This window comes from Apiospora kogelbergensis, assembly GCF_038363985.1.
Source record: "Apiospora kogelbergensis strain CBS 113332 chromosome Unknown utg000002l_segment0_segment0, whole genome shotgun sequence".
Taxonomy (NCBI): domain Eukaryota; kingdom Fungi; phylum Ascomycota; class Sordariomycetes; order Amphisphaeriales; family Apiosporaceae; genus Apiospora; species Apiospora kogelbergensis.
The window spans coordinates 4,837,653-4,864,221 of record NW_027117419.1 but is presented as its reverse complement, the minus strand read 5'-3'; the positions used below and the strand labels follow the sequence as shown (position 1 = coordinate 4,864,221).

The window sequence follows — 26,569 nt, the reverse complement described above, 5'->3', positions numbered from 1 at the left end:
TTGGAGACCCGTGTGATTGGGTCGTGTCGAAGCGACAGGGGGTTGACGGGGGCAAACCGCTTTCCATGCGGTTGGTTGGTAACCGAATTGCGGCAGAAGAAATTGAGCCGGTCCGAGCAGGTGCATACACGATCTGCAGTTTGTTTAACGACCTCGGCCTTCGGGTTGGGCTCTTTCGACTCCCTGCGACATGCAGCTCAATGGGGTGTTTGACCAAACCCCTTATCACCACGTTTTCTTTTTCCTTTTCCAGAACTGTTCCACAATACCTTGCCTCCTGTCAACCACGGCAAACATGATCCCCCCAACAAACACAGCAGACTATCAAGAGAAGTTCCTGCAATTCTTGATATGGTTCATCTTTACGGCCGCAACCCTCAGTGCTGTGGTAGGGCTGGGGATGAAGTATATCATTATGCGGAAATTGGTTCAAGAGGATTGGCTCATAATCCTGGCACAGGTTCGATCTCCACATTACATAGTGCTGATTGGAGGCGGAACTAATGCATCTTCTAGAACGTATACCTTGCGGAATGTATATCGACTGCACTCGGTGTTTCTGCAGGACTTGGGAAACCTTGGGCTTCCTTGAGTGAAGAGTTGAAGGACAACTATCTCAAAGTATGGAATCCCCTATCTTGGTCTTGCCTCTGGCATCGTAGTCGAGTTAAACTGATATGATGGCTCAATCTACCAGACGGAGTACGCCAGCACTGTCCTGCTCGTCCTCTCTCTTGCCATAATCAAATGGTCTGTTCTCGTCTTCATCCAACGACTAAGCGGAGGCACTCTGTCTCGCTGCATACACCAGAGCCTATCTGGACTCATTGGAGTTTGGTTCGTGTCGTCCACGATCATCTCGTTGTTCCAATGCGAGATACCCAGGCCGTGGGACCACGTCAACGGCCGTCGTTGCATTGATCGGGTACGTTCTTAATCAACATGTCTTCACAATCACACCAATGCACTTGCTAACCTTCGAAGAGGGCATGGTGGTCTTATGTTTCTGTCATCAACATGCTGTCAGAGCTCTTCATTGCTGCCCTGTATCTTCTCGTCCTATTGAAGGTCCAGATATCCCGTAAGAGAAAGGCGATTGTGCTGTCCCTTTTCCTCAGTCGACTCTTGTAAGATATACTTATGGTGATATCCAGACCCCCCCTGAATATTCTGCACCACAAGCTGATTCTTATGGCTCTTTAGGGTTGTCGCAGCAGCTATCGCCCAGTTGGTCATCTTCTTCAGAGCTTTCCCAAGCCCTGACGTGACTCGAAGATACAAAATCCCGGTAATTTTGAACGAAACTACACTTTCCATCAGTGTGATAACGGCGTGTGTGCCTTATCTCAAACCATTTATGGAGAGTCTTGAGGCAGGGGTTGTTCGAGTGCCAAGCCTCGTAAGGTCCGAAGAGGAATTGAGCCTCGGTAGGCTGACGACAGAAAGTTGTCATACGCCAGGACCTAGCAATTCCACAACCTGTGTTTCTGCTCATAGCAGCTGAATGGAATAAATGGCTCTGGATTCATTTTGGCGGAATGAGCTAGGAATAATATCATCGATTATCCACGGATTTTGAGCCCTAGGACAACACATATCCAACTTCTAGTGTACGTGTGTGCTGCTTGTTTTTGCACGCCACATATTGACTGAGTGTTCTTGTTTCGGATCTTACAGAATGCACTGTATGACTCGTTGAGACAGGGTTTGGAAGCCAATGCCAAGCTCGGGTAGTGGCCCGCTTCTTGTCAAGCACGTCAGGCAGAGTTTCGCGCCAGCATCGGTAATCCCTTCTCTTCTAACATTACGGGGCCAGCAAGCAGTAAACTGGGTTGTGACTCTTCAGCTCTCACGCGGCTAATATTTAACCCCTCGGTATCCTCTCGTGTGGATTGTTTTCATTCTTTAATCCTTTTCAGTATCGCATAGAGAATCACAGAAAAGGGGTATATGAGTATATGCAGCGCATCAACAAAAGATGATAACTCGAGGAACATGGCAAGGTTCCGCTTCATCACCATCATCCCACTCGTCACCTCTGCAATCGCCTTCGCGCTTCATCTCATCCTACTCAACTCTGGGGCGACCGTTGCGCAAAGCTCAGGTTATTTCCTCCTCAGTGTAAGTCAATGTGCCCCATGAACGAACGAAGAGGGGTGAGTATGTACGGACGATGTTTTATTTTGGAGTTTAAATTGTCGCCTTAGTTAACTGAATGGCACTCCCGCAGATAGATACATCCCATATATTTGAAAGAATAATCGTAGTAAAAAACGCCAACAATGCACAAGCAGTAGGAGATAACAACGGTACCTCTACTGCCACTCCGACGGGCCTTCCTACCGGTGCGCCTACAGCCACACCTATAGTCACACCTATAGTCACACCTACAGTCACACCTACAGTCACGACTACGGGCACTGCTACTAGCACTACCACCAGCGGACTCCTGGACGGCATCGGAAATCTGATCCCAGACCTCATACCAGATCTCTTTAATGGGTCAGATTCGGGTCAAGGCAGTGGCAGTCAGAGTGGCGGTGGTCTCTTAGGCGGGATCGGCAATCTCTTGCCGAATCTGCAGCAATCGGCTGCTACAAATGACGCCACCGGCGATGCCGACACGGGTGTCAAACGTTTCTTCGGCAACTTGAGAAATGGCATCGATCAGTTCTTCAACGGTCTCATCAACAAACTGGAAAACAGGTTCGTCGACAGCCTGACCAAGTTGGCGCCGGGAATCGACAAATTCATCACCGGTCTAATCGGTGGTTTGACCGCGGAGGTTAACGGCCAGATCCAGCAGTTCATCCTGGAAGGCGTCCAAAAGGGGGAGAGAGGCGGCTGGAATTAAGGACCGTTACGATGTCTACTATTCCAACATCTGCCAAGGCAACTTGGTGAACAAGGGCGATCCCAATTCAATCCAGTACACGTCCTGCGGCAGCATCAAGGATTTGACAAAACGTAAGTTGTTACTCCTGATAATCTCTGGTCGTCGTCGAGAACGTGAAAAAGGGGGATAAAACTGATGACCGTTCAACGTCGGCAGCAAGTAACGAGGCTCCCCAAAACCGAACCAGCTTCTTCGTGATCGGCACGACGAACATCACCTTCCCATTCCTCGAGCCCGGCGCCGTCGACCTGCGCACCGCGACGGGCGCCCTGGACTTCCGTGTCGACGCTGAACCTGGCGTCGCTGTACATCAGCCTGGGGACGTCGGTGCTCAACTTCGCGCTGGCGCCCGCCGTCTTCTTCCGACCGGACTCGCGGGCGCTGGTCCTGGCCAACATCGCCGTCGCGTCGCTGACGCCCGGGTCGCTGCTGACGGGCGCCGTCGCCAGCACGCTGGCCATGGCCGTGGTGCGCGACCTGGCCAACGACGTCGGCAAGGCGCTGTCGGTGCGGGCGGGGCTGGGCGCCGGCGCCCTCGTCCTGCTTTGGTTCTCCTGGTTCTTGAGCCTCGCGACGGCGGCCTTCTGGGACCTCTATTGGTTCGTGTACTTGCGGAGAGAGGTGTGGGTCAAGATGAGGAGGCCGGCGGACGAGGTCGGGAGCTGGAGGAAGTCGTTTGCGGGGGCGCGGAGGAGGATAAAGGTCAGGGAGGATGGTGCTGTGGAGGAAGAGACGAGTTCGCAGAGGGGGTTGAGGACCAGTGAGAGTACCGAAGAAGGAGAGGAGAAGAAGAGAGCTAAAGCGGGTGATGGTGTTCCTTCCATTGGTAACTACCGTCTATCCCCAATAAGTTTGGGACGGCCGAGTTCATCAATTAGAAGTACAGATCCGATTTACAGAGGCCGGGTCCTCCCCTAGACAGAACACACGCTCCCCATTACAGAAAAGGAGGTGGATTTACGTTATGTAGTTACTGTCATAGCTAATAATTTTGATAGATCATGGGACGGCCATTCGCATTCACTAGGCACTAGGTTATCGGGCATCGAGAGTTTACACAGTCTGAATTATCAGGCTTTCCTTCTTCGAGAGTATTCTACCTATTCCATGTTTAAATGACAGTTAGCGATCAAAGGGCAAAGGTCTCAAGCCAATAATCTAAACCGAACTTTTACTACTTGGATAGTATTCACGTCTCGTCGATAATCCTACTGATGAAGAGCAGATTCTCTACTCAAGCTCTTTTTGTGTATACTTGCCACGTTTACCATTGCCTACCAAGATAAGCTTTTCTCACCGACCTTGTTGATGTTTCAAGTCTCAGGGCTGCCCCCTGACAGTCCTTTTACCTTAATTGCATTTCCCCGCTTTACCAACCGAACGAATACGAAAATCCGTATTCGGATTTTGAGATGTGTCATCTCGAGTCTCGAACAGCCGCTTGGTTGAGTCAGGCTCAGCTGTTCACCTCAGGCTCATCTACGCCTGCTTTTTTGATCAGACGGAAACAACTGTGAGTGATGGTGAATTGTCGGAGACTGTGCCGGTAGGGCTCACATGGCTAGTGATTGTCAACTGTGGTGGCTAGGTAGGAGCTCATCCCCTTTAGGCAAAGTAGGCCAACAAAACCGTCATCAGAGGCCAATGCATGTAGCTAATCAAACTAATTTCAATTGGAATCCTCAAATATAGGTACATAACCTATCCCACACCAGGCCCTCCTTTATATGTCGTGACCGAATCAAGAAATGTGACAACACCTCCAGTCTCAGCTCCCATCTTAGACATCCTCAACAGGCGCAGACAAAACCTGTGGCTTCGAGAACGGTCGGCCCTCGCCGTCGCTAACCCTCTCCAGCCCAGGACATACCACAATCCCACCACGTCGGCCCTGACCGTCGTAGTTGAACCGGTACTCGGCGGGCTGCGAGAACAAGAGATAGCCGAACCGTGCGCATTCAGCCAGTACCTGGCGCAAATGGTCTTCCTGCTCGTAGTTGATCTCGCGGCCGGACACCACGAACGCCTGCAAAAACCGGTTCAGCTCTTTGGCGAGCTGCTGTGCTTGCTGCGCCACGGCCTCTTCAGGGGGAGGGAGCGGGGTTCGGTCGCTTCGGTTGGGGTGGAGCAGGAAGGCTGACAACTGTCGCCACTTGGTCATGGCTGTAGACATGGCTGCGGGTAAAGAAGAGGCATATAATCAGTACAATGTTCAGTCAATAAAGGTAGAAAAGGGGGACAGTGATCGGAGACCCAACTCACCCTCGGCGTTTCCGCGATGGCGTTCCGTGGCGGGTACACTGCGGGCGAACGCAGCAACAGACGACGGCAGCATCGACACAGATGTCCCTGAACCCATGGACATGGTAGAGCTCTGGAGCGCAACACGTGTGATGATATGCTGAAGAGTCGCGTATCGGGTGCGCGCTTCGATGGCGAGCCGCACAATATCATCTGGGCTGCGTTGCCCGTGTCCAGAGAATCCCAAGGCAAGCAGTGCCTGTGCCAGGGACTTTGGACTCTGGTGGACGGGCTTCAGATGGTAATTGTTCTCGACGTGTTGTCGGATCAAGGCGTCCAGGGCCCGGAGGTCCGAGACAATCTCGTTGTCGGCTCTGGGCTGCAGCAGGAATTGGTCAAGTCGCACGTCGTCTCCTACCGCCACCGACGGGGGAAGGTCCGCCCCCTTTCCCTGGGGCGTAGGGCACCTGAACATGTTCAGGCTGCGCTGTCCGGCGTTTCTGTCTCCGAAGGAGGAGGAAGGATACCAGAGCCCCGAGAAGTAACCCAGCTAGAGTGCAGCCGATGGCGATACCCGCCACGCTCCCTGGAGGTATATTCGTATCTTGAGAAGTATCTGTTGAACTGGGTGGGCCTGAACTTGGTAATGTTGTATTCGCAGATCCAGTTGAAGACGTTGGTGTGTTAGGTTGGGTCGGCGCCGTGGGATTGGCGGTTGCCGAGCCTTCAATTCCGAAGAACCTGAGGAAATCATTTTGGTTCGTGGCGTTGGAAAATACAGCATGACCCCTTTGAGTTGCTTCACACTTTGAGGCCTGGCATGTGAAACCCTCGCAGCAGCCAAAATACTGAGAGCTTGTGGTCGCGCAATTTTGCCAAATGTCCTTAGACTGATTTTGCTTATTATTGCAGGCTATTTTTGGCATTTTTGTCGTTCCTGAGGTGGTGTCGTTGTAGACGGCATCACGTAAATTGCTGTCGGGACAACCGAAAGGCAAATCCGCGGAACACGGATGAGATGAACAACATCCAACGAAGGTTTTTGCAAAATCATTGTCGTTTTTGCAAATGTAAAAAACCCCGTCACCCAAACATTTAGCCCCGATACTGGGAGGCAGGTCGACTGCAACACTCCTGGACTCGGCGCGCTCGACGCTCTCGCTGTCCATGCTGACAAATCACGAAAGAAAGCCCTGTGGAACTTGGGCAGAAAATGATGTGCAAGAGAGTATGGAAAAGTACGAGGACGATAATGCACAATGCAGTGTAGATATTATGGTTACGGTGTTGTATTTGGCAACCTGTCAAATCATGGGTGGTAACGAAAGGGGAAGATGGATCAGTTGCAATTTCACACTTGCGAATGTGGCCTCGCGTAAGTAGATTTTGCCGGCGTAGATTATTCACCACAATCTATCGCTCAGCTTGAAATCTCAACAACAGCGACAGCATCAGGCTCGGACTGAGATGCAACATTCAGTCAGCCGCCACCTGGCATGGGCGTCACAGTGCGATCCACATTTGTAGTCCTTGTCACCGAAAGGTTGAACGGGCTCCAATCAAGTTGAGGTGATTTGATGGCGGTGGCACAAGACGAGGCAGTATCGGAATGGCAGAGCCACGCGGAAACAAGCAACCTACAGGTTGTGTTGTACACAAAACGCCTGACGCTAAGACCAATCTATTATTGGAATTAGCCAGCCCGCCGGCCGCCGCGCGAGAAACGCGCTGTCCCGATCGTGTGCAACTTGTGCGACTGTAAGCCTGATGCAGGGGTTTCGAGGGCATTTCCGGAGTGTGATGGTGGCGTATGTCGGTTTCAGCTGGGCCATCAGCTGCATTTTAGTTCATTGATGGCTTTTGTGATTCCCTGATCAAGCCAGAGCGCTCCCAGGTTGCAGCCTTATGGGCAAATAGGGTACTTGCCTGACCGAAGTTGATACATCTCTTGCCCGTCACCGCACTATCGGCATTGCAACCCCTGTATTTGTAGAATATGTACTAGGTATTGTATTGTGATCTTACATAAGGCTGCCGGAGTGTGCCTGGTCAGGTGTGTGACAAAATGTATTGGATGTGGTGTTACTTGGAGAACCTGAGATCACAGAAAGCCAGCAATGCCCCCTTCTCTTCGTCCGTTGTTACATGGCAGTAATGCATGTTCAAAACCGAACATTGGTCCCCTCCTCATTCCAGGTGACCTTGATGGGTTCATGGTTGCCAGAAAACTTCTTTCCGGCAAACCACAGCTCGAATCGCAGATCGGCTGGCGCCACAATTGCATGAACGTCAAAACAACAAGTGTAGTACTTCTTCCCTTTGATGAATAACAAACGTCGAGCTTTCCGCTTCATGATCAACTCGTTATCATTGACATTAGTGAGGTTACTGCGAACCGTACAAAGCAAAGTTGCGGCGCCTGGATGACAACGTGGTTAGGATTCGGTGCTCAGGCCCCCAGAAACAGATGATGCTTGGCTATAAACTGGTTGCACTTACCATGGTTAACGCTACTCGGAAGAAAGTCAGAGTCGACGTCAGACGTATAAATATTGACATCCCAACATCTCGCACCCTCAGGATCGACTTTCCTCGTAAAGGTCGCAGTGATTGCCTTCGTTGTGTTCACGGAATCACCCTAGGATGAGCACTATTAGCATAGTATCAAAGAGGGTACAAGGGCTGTAGGTCACCTTCTTGATCAACCAGTCGATCTGTCCAATAGCATATCTTTCACCGTCCATTGGATCTTTCACAACAACCTCATTGACGTGTATGTTTGGATCATACCTGGTTTTGCATACAACACCGTAGCTGGAACGAGCAATCCTAGACACAATGACAGGTACGGAGCCCGATTCCAATCTCTGCATCCTGTCTAGAAGAAGTCCTTTAACGACGACTAGCTGGGGCTCCATCGCCTGCAGTATCTTGACGTTCCGAGCATATGGATGAGGTTTTGCTACAAGATACTCCTGTAGCCGATCTCGTACATATTTGGAACTTCCCAATCCTCCCGAGAGGATCATGTAGCTCTGCATCAAGAATCAGTTGTATATTCCGAGCGTAAGGGCCATGGGCGGATATACCATCGGCTTGGTAATTTTATTCAATTGCAACCATTCCAGCTGTTCATGGATCTTCTCTAAGATACGATCGATGTGTGGATCAAAGAGGGATTGGATCTCTCCCCTGATATAGGTCAGCCAGGAAGTCATGTGAGTAGAGAGTGATGATAAGTCTGACCAGCTCAGGACTACCTTCCCCGACTCTATCCGCGCCGATTGGTGGTCAAAGTCGAATGGTACACCTTCCAGTGGGAGCTTGTACATTGAGGACTTGTAAACATGTTCCCCAAATTTATACTTCGTGATCCGGAATCGTTCACTGGATAAACCAATGTCAATAGTGTTTTCCACGGGGTAAGGTAAGACGGAGTATCGTCATCAAGCGGTACTGAAGAGAAAGGAAACGTTCCTTGGTGCTTACCTCTTGACCAGTCTTTCGGCACAATCGTGGGGAAGAATGTCAACTAGGTCGGGGAATTGGCTGAAGCGGCTATTGATAAGGGATACGAAGGCTTGGTCGATGAGGCTCGCCCCGATTCCAATGCCATCAACCTGGGTAATTTGAGATAGCAGCGGGAAAGGTTCTCGTTCCTCGACGACACGCATCAATGCGAAGTCGGTGGTCCCGCCCCCTGCATCTATGGACAAAAAGACGTCATCTTTCCGAAAGTTGACAGTGGTGCCCTTGATAGTTCCGACAGCGGCTGCTTCAGACTCGGTGAGCTCCACAGTGGCAGAATGTCTTGGCCCCTCCACTCCAAATCCAGAATCGCGAATAGCCTCCTTGAAGTTATTGATCGTCTGCTGAGATCTCCATGTCGTGGGAGCGCTGAAGACGAACTCGACTGCCAGGCTCGCCCATCCGATATGACTGATTCCGGTGTGAAGTTCCACGGTGTACTTGACGTGCGAGTAGACTTGGCGGAGGAAGTCGCTCACCAACTTCTGCGCGTCTCGCACAGAACTGGGTGCTTGGCTGATCCCGACCTGGTGTGCGGCATCGAGAGTTGGCTTATCCAGGAAGATCTTGAAGAACTCACATCTTTCCTTGTTCCAATCATCGTCTTCGCACAGCGGACCCCACGAGGAGAGAGATTTGTCCGAATTGTAAACCAGCGCTGTGTGGACCTTTTGTTCATTCCTGGTCGCGACGCCTGGCCAGTCGTGGATGACCTGTATTGGTGTTTGGAGCGCATGGTTCTTTTGAGGGCGTGCCCAAGCAACACCTATCAGTGACTGAGTGGTTAAATGAATTGCCATCTACCCTTGAAGCTTGAGGTGATAACGTACCAGTGTAAGTCGTTCCTAAGTCGACTGCCACGATAATGTCTGGCCGTCTGGAGTCCATACCGAATTCTCTCTCGAACGTAAAAGGTAGTGATTAAACGACAGTCGCCAATGCCATGTACCAAAGGATAGGCCTTGAGGATTGTTTCCAAAGTCCTTGGGGAATTTCTTGCCGGACCAAATTGAGCACAAAGTGGAAGCAAAGATGGTGCTCATACATCCCATGTAAGCTGTGATACCCTAGCATCCTAGTGGCTTGCTGACCCTTTGCCGTGCAGCATGCATGTATCTTACAAGGTAGTCAGCCGAAACAAGAAGCAGGCTGTAGCCTTGGCATCTTGCCAAGTGGTGCACGAAAGATGGGGGCTGACAGAAACTTCGTATTCCACCAGGCTGTGAGAACTACAAGGAAGTTTTTGCATTGCATGAAAGCCACGGCGGCAAAAATGCAGCTCGATCACTAGCGCTGTGTGACTACATAGAAAAGGGGTAAATATAGCCTCCAATACGCCACGACGCAGCCCCCGCATTTATTCTCTTTGCAACCCAGGGGTCGTCTCTCTGGCCGACCACCCGGCGCATGCATTTGATTGACTTGATATAGAACTAGCCACGCCTGTAGTCATACACCAGTGGAGAGGGAAATTTACCAATTCTCACTTGCCGTATCGTACCTAAAGCACAAACTCATATTATGGAGTCAAGATTTCAGAATGTCGATTTGCTGAAGTCATTGATACGCGGGAAGAAGAAAGAAAGCTCAGGTAAGGCTATTTTTACCATCAACCGACCTAGGCTCATTTCTCTAGCAAACTCACATCCGGAAAATGTGACTCGAACACCAACCCCAGGCTTAGACCTTGGTTCTTTGGAGTTTGCTGGATTCGGCCCTGCACCTTGCCTGGACTTGAAGCCTACAGCAACGACAGAGCTAGCTACTGATGGTATATCGTGTGCGATTTCGCCTTCGCACCCCCCTCCGCCTTACGAACTTCACGTGTCGCCGGTAGCCTCGAACCTGCCTTCGACAGATCGACCGCTCTCCACCGATAGTCATAGCCCAAGCTACTCTACAACACACATAGTCAATCGACTTTCGACCACGATTCTACCAATTTTCGAGAGCTATTCTGACTCCAAGCCGCCCTCATCGGGTTGTGACGATGTTGTCCCGGAACAGCTCCGAAACGGATTGAAAGCCCTGTTTCACGTCCCTACCTCAACAAGCACAAAAGGCAGGCGTGCATCAAGCGCAGTAACAGTTTACGCCGGGTCTGTATCAAGTCATGAACGCAGCATAGTGTCTCGGAGAGCGCCGGCTAGCTCGGAACAGGACGCGGCAGTCAGGGAACTTAACTCTCTCACTCCACAATCTAAACAAACCATCAAAGGTCCCACGACAATTTCACAACCTTCGGAAATCACGGAAATTCCAGCTATCACCCAGCATATATCAGGGCACACAGTTATGGCTGAGCTCGACGGCTCAGATCTAGTCTTCATGCCTACTGAGCTTGATGTAAATGAACCGGTCATCCGACCCGCTGAACTCGGTACCGAATCGGAGAAACAAACAATCGACAAACCAGAAATACAGACGAATCCATTGAATGAAGAATCCGGATACACTCAAAATGGCGCGACTACAGGAAAGCCTTTCATCGCCGGGGAAACCTCTGACTTGAGCGCCATGGACGCGGACGGACAAAACTCATCAGAGCTCCCGAAGACAGGGACTAATCTAAGTGCGCTATTTGAGGATAGGCCGGCTCATACCGAATTTCTTGAGAGATAATAGACTCCACAGCAAGGCCGTTAGTTCACTGATACAGGATATGAAATCAAGCATGCATATATCAATCATTTGAATAGAGAGTCCTAGTTGCCACCCATCGTGAACGATGACAAGCTACGATTGTTGAGTCTCCAGCCACAGCACCTCTTTCCCTTGTAAGATTCGAGGGCGTTGACAATCAGGTACAATTGCAACAATGCATGGCAGGCTTAGATAGATAATGGGGGGCGGGTTTCTGGTTCAAATTGGCCAGGCTCGCCCCCCTGTTACCTGTGGCCATTTCAGCCGGGTGTTCCCCTAAGATTCTTTATGTAGTACACAGAGTGCAGGTGTGGTGTCACAGATAGAAATACGTACTTGAAACAGCGAGCCAATGGGGACTCGGCACGTTTGGGATCGACAAGGTGTCGGGTGGAAAGGCAAGCACCCATCCGCTACGTCTAAATATGGTAAGATGCGAGCTTGGCAAAGATTGCCCGTGTACAGTGTTGTGTGACTTGGTGACCCTTACTGTGCGAGTGGCTTCGCTGAATGACCGGGCTAGGACAAGTATTGCCTTCTAGAGAAGACTAACTACCCAAACCCTTGCCGGGTTCCTCGAGCATCCACGCATGATGTCTACAAACGCTTTGTGCTTTGTTTCCTGATACTTAGCTTGTTTTCCTGTCAGTCCGAGAAGTTTCAATATCGCTAACAACATGAACATCCCATCGAAAATTTCATTCTGAACTCCCAGAAGTTTTAGTAATCTTCCGTCGAGGTATAATACGATGACACAAGATTGAAACCGCGTTCCTTGCATATTCCGATCCATTCCGATACTACGCGAGAACAACTATTACCATATAGGTACAACATTCTACAGTCTAAGGCTCAATCATGTCGACCAACTCATCTTTCGTCACCACTCCCTTCAAGCATTTCGCTGTGTCGGATACGGCAGCCCTTTCTTCCATAGCCAGCACGTCGGAGTTTATAGGCTACTATCCTGAAGGGCAGTCATCGGGTATGAATGGCCTTGTTCCATACATATCGTGGACTTCATTTGAGAAATAAAAGCTGACATGTTATGCAACACCAGTTGTTATCGCCACTTGCGATAAGGCCTCCACCTTTGTCGTCACAGCGATAAACTCCGCGACAGTCGGACGATGTTGCACGTCATCTCCCTGTGCCTGGCAATACTTTGCCGCGCAAGGCTCATGGATAACGTATTTATATGGGACAGGAATTACTAGCTACAAATGGTACGAATCCAAAGCATCCTGTGTGTTGTGATAGCCCCCAGAAACTGATGAACGTCCTATATACAGTGCTCAAGACGTTGTGAAACTCTCCATCTATCAGAGTTCTGACACGACTTCTGCAAACGCCACCACATATTTCTGGTGCGCAGACTCGGTCTCTCAGAACCAACCAACACCTGTCGAGACTATTCTATGGCGAGATGTAGCGTCGATACCGCTCAGGGCAGCATCATCAAGCACAGTAGCGAGCTCGACCGGGATTGCTTCTGCGACGGGCAGTTTTAGCGAGCCAGGATCTCCTGACCCACCTGCCCCTTCTCAAGTTTGGATCGTGGGGGCAGTCCTCGGCCCAATCGCCGCCTGCGTTCTGGTGGGTGCTATTGTGTTCTTCTTGGTCAAGAGGAGATACCAAGAGAAACCATCTGCAAGAGGGCTCCAGGGAGAATACTCTTACGAGAACGACCAAATGGTGGCTATCAGCGGTCATGAACCAGTCGTCTACAGTGACGGCACGATGCAAAGCGGCGGGAAAGCAGGAGGGAGAGCTTCGCATGGCCATGACCAGATTACAGCCGGAAGCGTGTACGACTTTGACCAGCCGGTGCGCGTTAGGTAGTAAGCGGGAGTAGACATGGGCAGGGTGGGAGACGGCTATGTGGTAGGTTTTTGGTTACCCCCTTGATTGCACCCGTTCCATGCGTCTTCTCTTAATGTCAGCTCTTGATGTTCCATTACCTTCAGCCTCTAGCCTGCTTTCGACAATACTCAGGGGGTTATGTACTGGGGTGTTTAATACGTACTTTCTCTGAGAGATAACAATTAAATTATGTAGACTATATATCTTGAAAGTCATAAGATGCATTGGCTTGAACCATTGGTGCCTTTCTCTCGCGGATATTCAAAAGTCTAATCATGGGGTGTTGTTTCTTTTCCGACATTGGCTGACGAATGATCAGAGTTCCGGCCCATTTCGATTAGAGTAGAGCCGAGGAGCATATAGAGAGCCATCCAGCCTAACAGTTGGTAGCATTGCTATCTTTGGTGGTAATGTTTGTTGTTCCTGGGGTGGGAGCGCTTGTTCCGATCGGGCCCCTGAGAAAAGGTATGGTATCATTACAGGAAACAGCAAGTGTATGAGATACCATCGCTGAGCATTCGCTAATAAGCTTTACAACAACTGAGTAATGCGATGCAACATAGCAGAACTACGCGGGAGTCGGCACGGTGGGATTCTAACTCTGAGGACATCCACCCAGGGTACGAAACCCGTCGACCGGAGCACTAGGGGGGATAAAGCCCTTTTTATCCAGCTTCTATATTTTCTATCGATATAGGACACGGTATCCATTGCATTATGGGTCACATTTTCCAGGAATTGCGTCCTCGCTTATCAAGCCCGGATCGGCAGGGAGGAAGATCGGTTACCAGGGATAGCCATGCAAAATCAGGAAAAGTTTATTTTAGCAAGGTAGTTAATCCTGAGGCAAGCGTGTGTATAGTTTTGTAACTATACATCTACTTTAGGATTAGCAAGGAAGCATACTTTATGGTTCCTATCTATTACCAGGTGTTTGTCCCATCTGTGCATAACCCCGGATCCCCCTGATAGTCATGCAGCCATCCGAACCAATTCTCGCCTGGGAAAGGCTTGATGTAGTAAAGAGATCGGAGATCGGATCTTATATTCACTCCGCGATAGGTTCCGGGACGACCGATATACTTGGGATTCACAATTGCCCTGTGTTCTGAGAAACTCGCCGTCTCCCCGTGCGACACTGGGACACTGAAATCCCATCTATGAGATGAGCTCAAACTTCACCGGCCCGATGTTGTAAATCTCTTTACTCTGTCTAGTACAATACCACAGTCACATAGACCCAGCCGGAAGCTGCTCCGGGCTTCATCGGGGTTGTAGCGCGAGGGTGCAACGCCAGTCTGCTAAAACTCGATATTGCCTGGTCGGCCCGGGAGGAGCCCTGCTCGTTGAGGCCATCGGGACCCATACGGCAGGGAACACTACTCGAGATCCCCCTTTCAAGTTGTCTCCACGTACTCATATGGGAACAATATGAGATCGTTAACTCCACATTCCTTGCGCCTAGCCCGGCAATGGTGATCCCTGTAGTTGATCCAACAAGGTGGTGCATTACTGGCTAACGAGGCCGATATCACCTCAAAATCTGGCGAGATCACGGATCATGGTATCCGGCTGCCAGGGATTCCCCCGAGGCGACAGGTACTTTATCAAAACAGAATGGGTTTCACTGTAGCCCCGATGTTTTCCCCGCGGTCTTCTCTCCTCATAAAGACTCCGGACGAACCTCCGATTTGGTCATCTTGGCGATCTGTGATTGCTTTTGAGTGAACACAGGACCAAACATCCTTTAATACTATAATTTGTTGCTTCCGGCCATCGATTAGCGAACCTTTGCAACTTACCCACTTCCAATTAGCAAAGATGTTTGCCATGGGTGGCGACGCGCCAATGGCCATGAGTTTTGTCTGGATCATGCTGGGCGTCCTCTTTTGTTTCTTCTCCTACGCCTCTACACGCGCGTCGTCCTCCTCGCCGCCCTGGGAGTTGACGACTACCTGTACATCTCTGCCTTTGTATGTTCAAGTTACATCACGATACCACGCCCTTGCAGATGAAGAGAAGACAGACATCCCGCTTCCTGCGCTCGTTTCTCAAATATAGCTAACCACGATGATGCTTTACGCATAGATATTCGCCGCCCTCTCCGCCGCCCTCCTGCAAATCTCCGCCGAGTACGGATGGGGCCAGACTTTCGAAGCTCTCATCATGGCGGGGCGTGCCGCCGACATCTCGACGGCCGTGCTGTGGCTGATCACCGCGAGCACCGTGTCGACGGTCACTATGGCGCTGGCGAAACTTTCGTTGGGTCATCTGTTGCTGCGGCTTATGGCGGTTACTATGGTCTGGCGGCGAGTTATCGTTTGGGTCATCATGGCCCTCATGGTCGTCATGTCTTTTGGTATGCTCTTTTACTCTTTGCCTCGTTTCAACCAGCTGTTTTGCCTACCAACCAGGGCCTTTCTTCTTAGCATCGGAAAATTTGATTAACTCGATATATCCACTTCAAGCCCAAGTTTTGGTGTTTTGGCTGGCGTGCAGGCCAACGTCTTTTCTTTGGAATAAGCAACAAGCTGGTTATTGCAGTGGTGTTATTCAAGTGTATCCGTACATACTGTACCGTGAGTGTATCCCTGTCCCCCTCGTATTCTGCATATACGTCAGAAGAGGTCGTGTGAAGCGTCTAACTAATGACACCCTCGTCTTCGATTGTTAGCTTACACCGTGGTTGTCGACGTGGCCTTTGCCATCCTCCCATGGACCTTCATCCCGCAGCTCCAGATGCCCCGCGGCGAAAAATACTTGGTTGCCGGCACCATGAGCCTCGGTATTCTGTAGGTCCCCTCCGCCACAAGAAAGGAGGATGCATACAGTCCAAAAGAAAGAAAGATGGAAAATGTTTTACTAACAAAATCACAGCGCCGGCGCCTCCGGCATCAAGAGAACGCTCGAGCTAAGTGGCTTCTGGGGCGACGAGATCCTCCAGGGCTCAGTCCAGACCGTCGTGTGGTCGACGGTCGAGGCCGACCTGACCATGCTGTGCATCGCGATCCCCGTGGTGCTGCCCTTGTTCCGCGCGGTCATCTCGAACGGCAAACTCCGATACCGAAGCAGGCGGAGCGGCTATCTGAAGCAGTCGGGCGACAAGGCCAGCGGAGGCAGTGGCGGTGGCAGCAGCAGCAAGGAACGGATTGTGCTCCGGACCATTGGCGGGGGCACTATGTCCAAAGCGAACAGCGAAGTGTCGGCCTAACGTATCTTTCATTGACCCTCTTCGTTTTGAATGATATGGCTTGTTTCAAGAGCACTGCTATTAGGGGTTCCGTGGGTTGTACAATATGTTTGGCTGGAATAATATTGTCTGTATTGCATCTTCTTTTGAACATCATCTGCGTTTTCGATCCACACAGTATCGTCTCTGATGGGTAGCCTTTCCGATGACACAAATGCAAGCCATAACCAAGAACCTCATCCACCTCATTCAACACGTGTTCTCAAGTGCACCGTAGCATTTGATTCTCGCCATCCGAGAATCTTCCCGACCAATGCATGTATGTGTTTGGTGCAGCCAGCGCATACGATGCCAAGTTCTCCAATCTCATCCGCCATGCACGGAACCGGAGACCCTGATCTCCACTTTCGGGGCTTTTTCCGTCTTGGTTCACGGCTTTTGCTGATTAGCGAGAAATCTCCTGCGGCTTTTGCTCCGTCCTGACGAATCATGACATTTACTTCTGCATGTAAGATGCTGGAACTGCTCCGGGCAATCTGTTTCCGGGTTCCCGGCGTGGCTTCAGTGACTTGTGGGGAAAGAAAATAGAGGGAAAGAAAATGACCAAAAGCAACACCTACTTCAAGTCACCCCAATTCTATCGAATTCTCCTACTTCACTTCACAAAAGCTCACTGCGAGGAAGGGTATTAAGTCATACGACTCTGCATTTCTTTCCTCCAATTGATGAGCCAAGGGTGGGCAAGCGCGTCGACATGCTACCGTCCTGCTGACGTTGAATGAAAAGGGGAGTATGTCAAACCTGAAGTGCCGAATTTGAAGGACGTTTCAAGAAGCAGAACTCTTGGCAATAATAGATCTGCATCTGTAGCAGACAAGTCAGGAAACGACTCCCGTGTTCGCCAAGATGTCAGCATACCAATGCACCACAACGTCGCCGATGCATGTCAAGTTTGATGAGGGGTCTTTCCATATTGGGGGTGCACCGGTACAAGTTGCTTGGCCGCAAATTAAACAATGTTGACGTGAAAACATAAATACCTTGACGGATTGCTCCTGATTCTCTCCTTGCGATTATAACTGTAGGGCACAGCCTAGCTTTCGGTCTGATTCCGTTCCGTTTTCCGCACTCGTTGCTGATCAGATTCAAGTTCAGGATGACGATGACTATCTCCCGCTCGTCCCTGTTGTGGACACTGGCCACGGCGTCGGCCTTGGTGGCCACATCGACTGGCTTCGCGATCCCCCGCTCAGCCTACCAAGCCCACCAAGTCCGTGACGCGTCAGAGCTGCTGCCGACGTACGACTACGTCTTCGTGGGCGGCGGCACGGCGGCCCTGACGGTGGCCGACCGGCTGACCGAGGATCCCGACACGACCGTGCTGGTGCTCGAGGCGGGCCCGTTCGCCGACCCCGCCACGACGCTGCCCGTCAACGCCGGCGGCACGCAGCGGCAGCCCTTCTGGAACTTCAGCTCGGTGCCCCAGGCGCGGCTCGGCGGCCAGTCCTTCCCCGTGCTCCTGGGCAGGATGGTCGGCGGCGGCTCGGGCGGCAATGGCATGGCGGCCCTGCGCGGGACGGCCGAGGACTACGACCGCTGGGGCCGCCTGTTCGAGGCCAACGAGCTCGGCTGGGACTGGGAAGGGCTCTTGCCCTACTTCAAGAAGGCGACCAACTTCGTGCCGCCGCCCGCGGATGTCGCGGAGCGCTTCAACATCACGTACGACACGTCGTACTGGGGAACAGATGCTTCTATCTACACGAGCTGGCCGCCGTTCCAGTATCCGGGCCTAGGTATGTTCCCCAACATCTACAGCTGATAGCAACTTACTGACTTGGACAACTCCAGACCCCTTAGTTACCGCCTTTGGTGAGATGCCAGGTGTGGAGTACGCCGCTGATAGTGGTGCCGGCCGCGCCGGTGTCTACTGGTTCCCTACATTGAGTAAGTCTTCTTTCTCTCTTGACTTCTGCCCGCTGCCGATGTTAAGAATCCGATCTCTAACTTTCGCATCAACTGCACCAGTGGACCCAGTCAAGCATGAGCGGTCATTCGCCCTGAACGGGCATTACGAAAACGTCCGACGGCCCAACTACCACCTTATGGCTGATACACCAGTGCGCAGAGTGCTGCTGGATGATGATGCCTCTGCGGCCAAAGGCGTTGAGTTTATCACCAAGAACCAAACATTCACTGTGGATGCCACGAAAGAGGTCATTGTCTCGGCGGGTGCTGTTCATACCCCCAAAGTACTGCAGCTCAGTGGCATTGGGCCAAGAAAAGTGCTCGAGGCTGCGGGTATCAAGACGCTCGTCGATCTTCCTGGCGTGGGCCAGAACTTTATGGAACATGTCGGTATCGCGACCAACATCACGAGTAAGTACCCCTCAACTGTTACACCAGCATGGCCGCATTGTCGGCTTTTTTTCGAATGCTGATTCTAAGGACACTTAGTCGAGGGGTTGAGAAACATTCACCCCAATGGCTTTGACCTTGTCACCAACGCCACATTCCGGGAGTGGGTCGAGAACGCTTGGGAAACCGACAGATCCGGCCCCTATTCCATTGCTTTCAATAACATCGCCGGCTGGCTGCCTCTGTCGGCCATCACGCCCCACCTCTTCGAGTCCTTCTCCCAGGAGCTCGAGGCCCAAGACCACGCCTCGTATCTGCCCGAAGGCACGGACCCCACCGTCGCCGCCGGCTACAGGATGCAGATGCAGCAGCTGGCCGTCGCCATGCGGTCGCGGGACACCGTCTTCGCGCGCTTCGCCGTCAACGCGACGCTGGGCGGCACGAACCCGATCATGAACCAGCCGCTCAGCCGGGGCACGATCAACATCGACGCGCGGGACCCGTTCGGCGCGCCCCCGCTCGTCGACTACCGCACCCTCAGCAACCCGCTCGAGCGGCGCGTCCTCGTCGAGATGGTCAAGTGGCTGCGCCGCTACAGCTTCGAGACATCGCTGAAAGACCTGCGGCCGCTCGACAGCGCGCCCGGCCCGGGTGTGGTTTCGGACGACCAGATCGCCGCGTGGCTCGACGCTAGCTCCGTGCTGCCGAGCGACTACCACCCCGCCGGCACCGCGGCCATGATGCCGCTCGCGCTCGGCGGCGTCGTGGATCAGACTTTGCGGGTCTACGGGGTCAGGCGGCTGCGCGTCGTTGATGCGAGCATTATGCCGAATCTGCCGGGCGCGAACACGTGCCAGCCGGTCTATGCTATTGCGGAGAAGGTGTGTTCCTTTCTTTTTCTTGTTTCTCTACTGTTTCCTAAGCTTACTGATGGTGCGTTCAGGCCGCGGACATGATCAAATCCAATGTTTGAGAACAGGGATTCTGTTGAAGGAATACACCATATGGACCTTGGTACCTCCTTTAACGGGGATAATATGTCTGAAGTCCCGTTGGCTGGTTCCTCTAACCATGCACATGCGCTCTGCACTGGCGGTTAAAGGGAAATACAGACGAATAGAGTCCAGTTCAAAACTTGCTTGGCCAAATCGTTCGTGTCGGCAGCTGGTGGCAAGTGAGCGAGATAGAAGTACGATTCCAAACAACCCCTGCCGATACTGTGACGGCAATTTGGTGCGCGTCTTCCGTTTCTCTTGTGCGGGTGACGTGTAGTATCGAACCGATATTTAGCAAAACCCAAGGTGTCACAGAGATTGCATAGCCCGATATTTCTTTTCAAAGCCCGGTGCTCGAAATACGATATTCCTGGTTTCGCAGAAGAATATTGTCTCGTTCTATATTTCAGGTCTCATCGATTGAATGAAATGACTTGGACTTGGGTCAGATTCAAGCGAAGCCTGGTTACACTTGCGATAACAAATGATGATATGAGGGGCAGGTAGCCCAGCCCCTATTGGCAGGGAGTCAATTATATCGACTGGTTTCGCCGCTATACGTATACGATGCATGCAGACGAGCTAACTGCTCGTATAATAGTTTGTCGCTTTGGGAAGTGCTTGGCAGTTTTCTTACCAACGAAAGCCACGAGATGTTGTTGCTCCTGCCCGAAATTCTTACACTCCCCTGTTGCCAAGCCAATAGTTGGCTAACCGCCGATTTCTCTCCAATTCAATTGGCCCGATGAGATCTACCCCGGACGATAGCGGTGCATTGCAGACTGGAACGCGGGCCTTGCGCTCCGAATTGGATTGAAATTCGCTGTGAGGGCCTGAGGGTGTGCTGGTCTGAAGAGCAAGGGCCTTATAAACAGCGCGGCGTGTCCATGTCGTATTCCGCCAAGGTCAAAACAATCCAACCACAAGTTCTGAGGCAGACAACGTAGCACAGCATTTGTTTTCCATCTACCAAGACGTACCGAATTTCAAGCAATTAGGCAAAAGCAAAGAGACAAAATGCCCTCTGCCACAACCCTATCCAATCTCTCTTTTCACAATGCCGGGCCATTGACCACGACCTACACAGCGCCAGCATCATGTGCTAGCGCCGACCCAGACCATATGATGATGGGGCCACGTTATTTGCCGGGAAACTTTCAGTACGGCGTGTGCGCGACCGAAAAAGGGGACTGCTACCCTTCTGGGAGCGCCATTGACGCACTGAACGCGAAAGACAGTCTCCAGGCCGACGCCAGGCTCGACTACTTCTCCCCGGGCCTGCACTGCCCGCACGGTTGGACCACCGTGGGCGCGGCCACGAAGAATGCAGAGGGTGTCATCACAAGTTCCGGTCCCGCCTTCACCTTCCCCAGCACCACGCAGACGCTGGAAATAGATCGTACCACAAGTACCCTCCACACGACAAAAACCGCACGCCTTGAGGATGTGTCATTCTTCGGTTATCCCGCGCGGCATGCACTGCTGGGTGCAATGGACCGGGGTGAAACGGTGATCATGTGCTGTCCTAGGTAAGATAATGTGTTAAGATGCTGTCGTTCTTGAGACATCGTGAAAAGGGAGGGGAGGAATGCTGACTCGGGTGCCACAGCTCCATGACGGCTCATGCCCTGAATGCCCCGTGCTATGAGGCTCTGCCTTCGGCCCCAGTGCGAACGTCGGTGTGTTATGCACACTCCGCATCAGAGTATTCCCAAGTGTATACTCAGGCCAGCCTCTTCGGCACCACCGTCAGCGCCGTTGAACTAAAGCCCACGGCAACGACGGGCCAGTTTTCCGTCAAGACGATGCCCTTGCCCACCGAGTCGCAGGCCGGTCTCATCGCCTACACCGTCATGCCCATGGTCGCGCTGGTGCACCGCGCTTCGGATGCCACGGCGGCTGGGGACGGCACGAAGACAGGCGGAGAGGGAGGTTCATCGTCGTCCCCTTCAAACTCGCCAAACAGCGCTGCGATGGCAGGTAGACCTCCTTTTCAGATGGCACGTCTTGGGGAGGTGTCAACGTGGGTTTTGACTACGCTGGTGGGTGTGGCTGCTGGATTTGCATTAGTGCTCGCGTGAATCTGGTCTAGTTCGGTCTTCGTCCGAAATTGTAATACGTCGGAACGGACGGTAGGTTTGCTGCCGCCGCAAACCACCGTCATGAAGATGTGGTACGTTTGCCAAGTACGGTTCCGGTATGTTGGGAGGTTCTGGACAGCATTGGCCCAATGAATCAAGAACCAGTGCCCTGCTTGGGCTGAAGATCAGCTACTGAGCCAAGAATTTCCAGAATTTCTAATACACCCAACTCATGAGATGGTGGTGCTGTTGCAGTCGAAAGAAGAAATCAAGATACCCCTCGCCAAGCTCAACCGATCGATACTTTCCATCCGATGTTCTCTCTTTTCCTCTTGTGGCTTTGCGTGACCTCGATCTGATCCCCCCCCGCGGCGTGCCCGATTTACTCCCGGAGTCTAGTGGCGACTTGGCGTCATCGTCCCCCCCTTGTAACAACTCTCTTTCCCCACGGACTGCAGCGGTTGTGAGGGGCCGCTGGAGATCCGAAATGTGTGGCGCCTGCACGCTCACCCCTGGGCTGATCCGCCGATCACACACGCCAACCCGATCGCCCCGTCTGCCGCTGTTCTCACAAGATGCCGCCGACACTGCCAATGTTACGACGGTACTGACCGAATCAATCGAAAGAGAGACAAAGACTCAAGCGTATGGGAGATAAATATTGTCCATGTTGTTAATGATAGAGTATACAATATAGCCACTTCTGTATTAGGGGAAAGACCAATAAACGTCAAACTTTGGCTTTTACCCCATACGTCAGTAGCCAAATCGATATAGATCGGAGAATTAGTGCGGTTGATTGGCCCCTGGCAGTTTGATTAAGGTTGGCGCATCTACCTTGTTGCCCCTAATGACTAATACTGGTGCGACGCATGGCAGGGATGTTGCCGACCACTTGGCAAATCCCCAGCAGGCATGGCGACTCAGTCGGGACAGTACATGTAGCAGCATTCTGTCACTATTTACAATACGCCCATTGCATGGCCGGCCCATGGAGCCCGGAAAGACAAATCCTGTGACATCAACCAAGAAGGCCCAAGAAGCTTAGCCTGCCTCATGTTCTCGCGCACTTAGGGCCGTCGGCATCTCGTGTCGAGAACAAACCTCAGCATGGTCCGAAGAAACTCGGAAACGCTCAATCTGACTTCGGCGCGTGGCGATGCATCCCCAGCACAAAACAGCGTCTGACCATTGTTGATGATGGCATGGTGCTGCGCCTGAGGAGGAGGGGTAGGGGTTTCGGTCATTTGGGTCGTCTTAGGATATATACATAGATTCCGTCTTCTCTGCTTGGATTTAATCTGGGGAATATTCTTGTCCAAGTATCATCAACCCATCCAACGGATGACTGCACTGGTACCACACACTCACTACTAGCCATCCCCCTCCCTCACGATGGTGCTCTCATCTTCTCCCACCTTGTATGATTCTCCCCAACTCCGTGACAGCCCCGACGACATTGGAAGCGGAGCTTCCTCACGGGCCGGCCGCAGCCGACCGCAGCTGCAGCGGGCGCAGAGGAGCTATCCCGAGGATATCGAGGGCGACATAGGGCCCCCTCTGGTGGTCAGCACCAACACCTCGCCGCGGGACCGACAGAGCCGTGACTGGCACCGCGAAGGACGGCGAGTGTCCTCGGCGCACCAGCTACCCCCTCTGTTCCCACGCGGGCACGCCCGCCATGGCAGCGGCGGCGACGTCCCGGATGAGGACATGGACATTTCCGATGCGCGGGACGTTAACAGCCCCCACGACCCCTTCGTGGACCCGGAGGACAGCAGAGCAGCACCGCCCCCAGAGCCCGTGTACCGCACCCGGCGTAATACGCGCGACAGCACGTACAGGGGAGACGTCGAGCCGCGGGACGAGCCCAGGAGGGCCCGCTCGCGGTCCCGCAACCGGCGGCACTCGAGGTCCATCACGTCTAACACGTCCAACACCTCGCGGGGCCCGCCGCGCTACGCCCACAGCCACAGCCAGTCGCGCGCCCAGCAGCTGCGGCGGCTGTCGGAGAACTACGAGGAAGCCTACGAAGCCCAGATCGGGGCCGCGCCGCGGACGCCCCGGACGCCCCGGACGGCCCGCGCCTCGATCCGCGCCGGCAGCAGCGGCGTCGAGCCGTTCCCGCCCGTGCCCCTCGACCACCGCATGACCCTGAGCCCGGCCGAGGAGGACCTCGACGACCCCCGCGTCCGCGTCCTGCTCGAGGCCCTGCGCATCACCACGGCCCAGGAGAGCGCGACCCAGGCCCCCGAGACCGTCCGCGGGTCCACCCACATCGGCACGCGCACCCGCGACAACAGCCACGCGGAGCGCGGCTTCACGCCCAACGAGAAAGCCGAGGATGCTTGGTTTAGCGAGGCGGAGGGGCACACGCAGATCAGCGAGAAGCCGTCGGAGTTCGACAAGAATATAGTAAGTGGCGGAACCACCCATGAGCCAACGTTGAGACGACCTCAGGCAACAACTAACAGACATGTTTCTTTAACAGGTCGATTGGGACGGCCCTGACGACCCCGCCTGCCCCAGCAACTGGCCCATGATGAAGAAGTACAAGACGTCCCTGATCCTGTCCATGTTCAGCTTCATCGCGCCCTTTTCGGCCACCATGGTCGGGCCCGCCATCGACGTCATCGGCGCCGAGCTCGACCTCGCCCCCGGCACCGACCAGCGCCTCATCATGGGCATGCAAGTCCTCGCCGCCGGCATCGGTCCGGCCTTCATCGCGCCCCTGCTCGAGAACTTCGGGCGCGCCCCCATCATCCGCTACGCCCACCTCTGGCACATGATCTGGAACACGGCTTGCGGCTTCGCCACTACGGGGCCCCAGCTGCTGGCGTTCCGTTTCATCGGTGGTCTCGGGGCCTCGGCTCCTCAAATTGTAAGTCCCACTTTCACCTACTCGTATCGCCGCCATTGGTATTTCGATATTCAAGAACTAACCGATACCCATCTAGATCGCCCCTGGTCTCACGGCTGACGTGTACCCCGCGCCCATCGGCGGCCGCGGCGATGCCGTGCACGCCTACCTGCCGTTCCTGGGCAGCGCCATCGCGCCCATCTTCGGCGCCGCCATCGCCGAGTACGGCGACTGGAGGTGGATTTTCTGGGGCACGTCCATCTTCAGCACTGTGGCCATCGCCTTGGCCTTCCTGTTCCTCGAGGAGACCCTGCACCCCTTGCTGCTGTCGCAAAAGTGTGAGCGACTCAAGGCGTCGACGGGAAACCAGGCCCTGCACACGCCCTACCAGGTCCCAGGCCAGACCAAGAAGGAGTGGATGATGAAGAAGATCGCGCTGCCCTACGTCATGCTGCTGTGCCACCCGACGATACAGCTCGCCTTCGGGTACAGGGCTTATCTCTTTGGTATTATGTATCTCTTGTAAGCACTTTCTTCCCTTCCTGCATCATATTGCATATAAGTAATGACAATACTAACGGAATCACGATGTCAGCATCTCCACGTTCGACAAGAACTTCGTCACCCGCTACGGCATGGACAAGTTCGGCGCCAGCCTGAACATCCTGTCGCTCGGCGCCGGCTTCGTCCTCGGCCTGCACATCAGCCGCTACGCCATCGACGGCTGGTCGGCCTACTTCCGGCGCAAGCACAACACGACGGGCCACCGGCCGGAGTGGCGGCTGCCCGTCAACAGCGGCGCCGCCATCCTGATCCCGCCGGCGCTGATCCTGTACGGCTGGGCGCTGCAGAACGAGTGGCACTACGTGGTGCCCGACGTCGCGGCCTTCTTCCTCGCCATCGGGCTGATCCTGGGCTTTTTCAGCCTGCAGCCCTATGTGACCGAGTCCTACGGCGCCGAGTACGCCGCCAGCGCCCACGCCGCGGGTACCTTCATGCAGCACCTGGCCGAGTTCGCGTTCCCGCTCTTCGGGCCGCCCATCTTCGCCGACCTCGGCCAGGGCTGGGGCAACACCCTCGTCGCCGTCGTCACGCTGTCCATCGCCATCCTCATGCCGCTAGTGCTGTGGCACTTTGGCCCGGCACTGCGGCGCATCAGCAGCAAGGGGTTGCCGGTGCAGTCGTCGGCTCGCAGGTAAAAACACGGGTGGAGACCGGAATGGAGAAAAGGGGGAGAGGGGAGGTGGCCGCGCAGTGTTTGTTGAGCGGTGTGGGCTTCGGCAATTTTTCTCACGGCCACAATTCCCCCACCCCACGCGTTTTGTTCCTGCTGTGCAGTCATCCCGCGGGCGTGCCTGGAGCCGAACCAAGAAACATAACCTATTCCCGTGTTTCTCTTATTGTTGTTATGCTAGAGCGAGCCATCTGTATATTGTTTTTCTCACTAACCTTCATGATATCACATCTATCTGTCACTCATTAACTTCTACCACCAAAGCAAACGATATGGCTTATTCAACAAGTATCCCTTTTAACAAACTGAGGACACATAGAAAATATAACCTATTATACCTTACCACTTATCCCACTTGATCTGTAATTCTCACTACTTAAGCTACTTTTAGTCTCCAGAGGCTTAACATTATCCCAGTACTATGTATTATTTATTTTGTCAACATGTGTCACCAATCTTTACTCTGACTACTGAACAGTCACATGCCAGTAGATTTGGTCTACAATCTATATTTGCAGCGCATGGTAGCAACACAGGCATCTGCATTTCGATGGGCTGACCCTTGACTAGCTGTGGGCTAAGCAGATGCCGAGATTCACACAAAGACGGTGGTACCCTAGCCTCCCTGGACATGGGTAGTGTATTGACTAGAAGGGTTGTTCCCCTATTGGCCAAGTTTCTTG

General features: G+C 53.1%; 10 protein-coding genes across 10 annotated transcripts; 8 read left to right on the top strand and 2 right to left on the bottom strand.

The window, feature by feature from the left end:
• Positions 1 to 295: 295 nt before the first annotated feature.
• PG998_004510 (uncharacterized protein) lies at positions 296 to 1,504 on the top strand (the record flags this gene model as incomplete). The annotated part of the gene is made up of 5 exons (XM_066871328.1): positions 296 to 460; positions 517 to 621; positions 698 to 925; positions 985 to 1,127; positions 1,204 to 1,504. The coding sequence occupies 5 exons, from the start codon at positions 296 to 298 to the stop codon at positions 1,502 to 1,504; spliced, it is 942 nt and encodes a 313-aa protein (XP_066735078.1).
• Positions 1,505 to 1,995: 491 nt separating this feature from the next.
• Positions 1,996 to 3,814, top strand: PG998_004509 (uncharacterized protein; the record flags this gene model as incomplete). Its single annotated transcript, XM_066871327.1, has 3 exons — positions 1,996 to 2,121; positions 2,231 to 2,805; positions 3,130 to 3,814. The coding sequence occupies 3 exons, from the start codon at positions 1,996 to 1,998 to the stop codon at positions 3,812 to 3,814; spliced, it is 1,386 nt and encodes a 461-aa protein (XP_066735077.1).
• Positions 3,815 to 4,676: 862 nt separating this feature from the next.
• Positions 4,677 to 5,612, bottom strand: PG998_004508 (uncharacterized protein; the record flags this gene model as incomplete). The annotated part of the gene is made up of 2 exons (XM_066871326.1): positions 4,677 to 5,071; positions 5,159 to 5,612. 2 exons carry the CDS (start codon positions 5,610 to 5,612, stop codon positions 4,677 to 4,679), a joined length of 849 nt encoding a protein of 282 aa, XP_066735076.1.
• A 1,687-nt stretch (positions 5,613 to 7,299) lies between these two features.
• Positions 7,300 to 9,553, bottom strand: PG998_004507 (Hsp70 family chaperone; the record flags this gene model as incomplete). The annotated part of the gene is made up of 7 exons (XM_066871325.1): positions 7,300 to 7,556; positions 7,637 to 7,647; positions 7,681 to 7,775; positions 7,831 to 8,172; positions 8,227 to 8,524; positions 8,627 to 9,431; positions 9,496 to 9,553. 7 exons carry the CDS (start codon positions 9,551 to 9,553, stop codon positions 7,300 to 7,302), a joined length of 1,866 nt encoding a protein of 621 aa, XP_066735075.1.
• A 633-nt stretch (positions 9,554 to 10,186) lies between these two features.
• Positions 10,187 to 11,287, top strand: PG998_004506 (uncharacterized protein; the record flags this gene model as incomplete). Its single annotated transcript, XM_066871324.1, has 1 exon — positions 10,187 to 11,287. The coding sequence occupies one exon, from the start codon at positions 10,187 to 10,189 to the stop codon at positions 11,285 to 11,287; it is 1,101 nt and encodes a 366-aa protein (XP_066735074.1).
• An 879-nt stretch (positions 11,288 to 12,166) lies between these two features.
• Positions 12,167 to 13,150, top strand: PG998_004505 (uncharacterized protein; the record flags this gene model as incomplete). The annotated part of the gene is made up of 2 exons (XM_066871323.1): positions 12,167 to 12,293; positions 12,609 to 13,150. The coding sequence occupies 2 exons, from the start codon at positions 12,167 to 12,169 to the stop codon at positions 13,148 to 13,150; spliced, it is 669 nt and encodes a 222-aa protein (XP_066735073.1).
• Positions 13,151 to 14,992: 1,842 nt separating this feature from the next.
• On the top strand, positions 14,993 to 16,382 carry PG998_004504 (uncharacterized protein; the record flags this gene model as incomplete). Its single annotated transcript, XM_066871322.1, has 4 exons — positions 14,993 to 15,217; positions 15,260 to 15,530; positions 15,846 to 15,963; positions 16,049 to 16,382. 4 exons carry the CDS (start codon positions 14,993 to 14,995, stop codon positions 16,380 to 16,382), a joined length of 948 nt encoding a protein of 315 aa, XP_066735072.1.
• A 1,135-nt stretch (positions 16,383 to 17,517) lies between these two features.
• On the top strand, positions 17,518 to 19,689 carry PG998_004503 (GMC oxidoreductase; the record flags this gene model as incomplete). The annotated part of the gene is made up of 5 exons (XM_066871321.1): positions 17,518 to 18,154; positions 18,210 to 18,305; positions 18,387 to 18,737; positions 18,816 to 19,597; positions 19,660 to 19,689. 5 exons carry the CDS (start codon positions 17,518 to 17,520, stop codon positions 19,687 to 19,689), a joined length of 1,896 nt encoding a protein of 631 aa, XP_066735071.1.
• Positions 19,690 to 20,728: 1,039 nt separating this feature from the next.
• On the top strand, positions 20,729 to 21,792 carry PG998_004502 (uncharacterized protein; the record flags this gene model as incomplete). The annotated part of the gene is made up of 2 exons (XM_066871320.1): positions 20,729 to 21,240; positions 21,321 to 21,792. 2 exons carry the CDS (start codon positions 20,729 to 20,731, stop codon positions 21,790 to 21,792), a joined length of 984 nt encoding a protein of 327 aa, XP_066735070.1.
• Positions 21,793 to 23,187: 1,395 nt separating this feature from the next.
• PG998_004501 (MFS multidrug transporter) lies at positions 23,188 to 25,851 on the top strand (the record flags this gene model as incomplete). Its single annotated transcript, XM_066871319.1, has 4 exons — positions 23,188 to 24,207; positions 24,284 to 24,673; positions 24,750 to 25,174; positions 25,248 to 25,851. The coding sequence occupies 4 exons, from the start codon at positions 23,188 to 23,190 to the stop codon at positions 25,849 to 25,851; spliced, it is 2,439 nt and encodes an 812-aa protein (XP_066735069.1).
• Between the last annotated feature and the right edge of the window lie 718 nt (positions 25,852 to 26,569).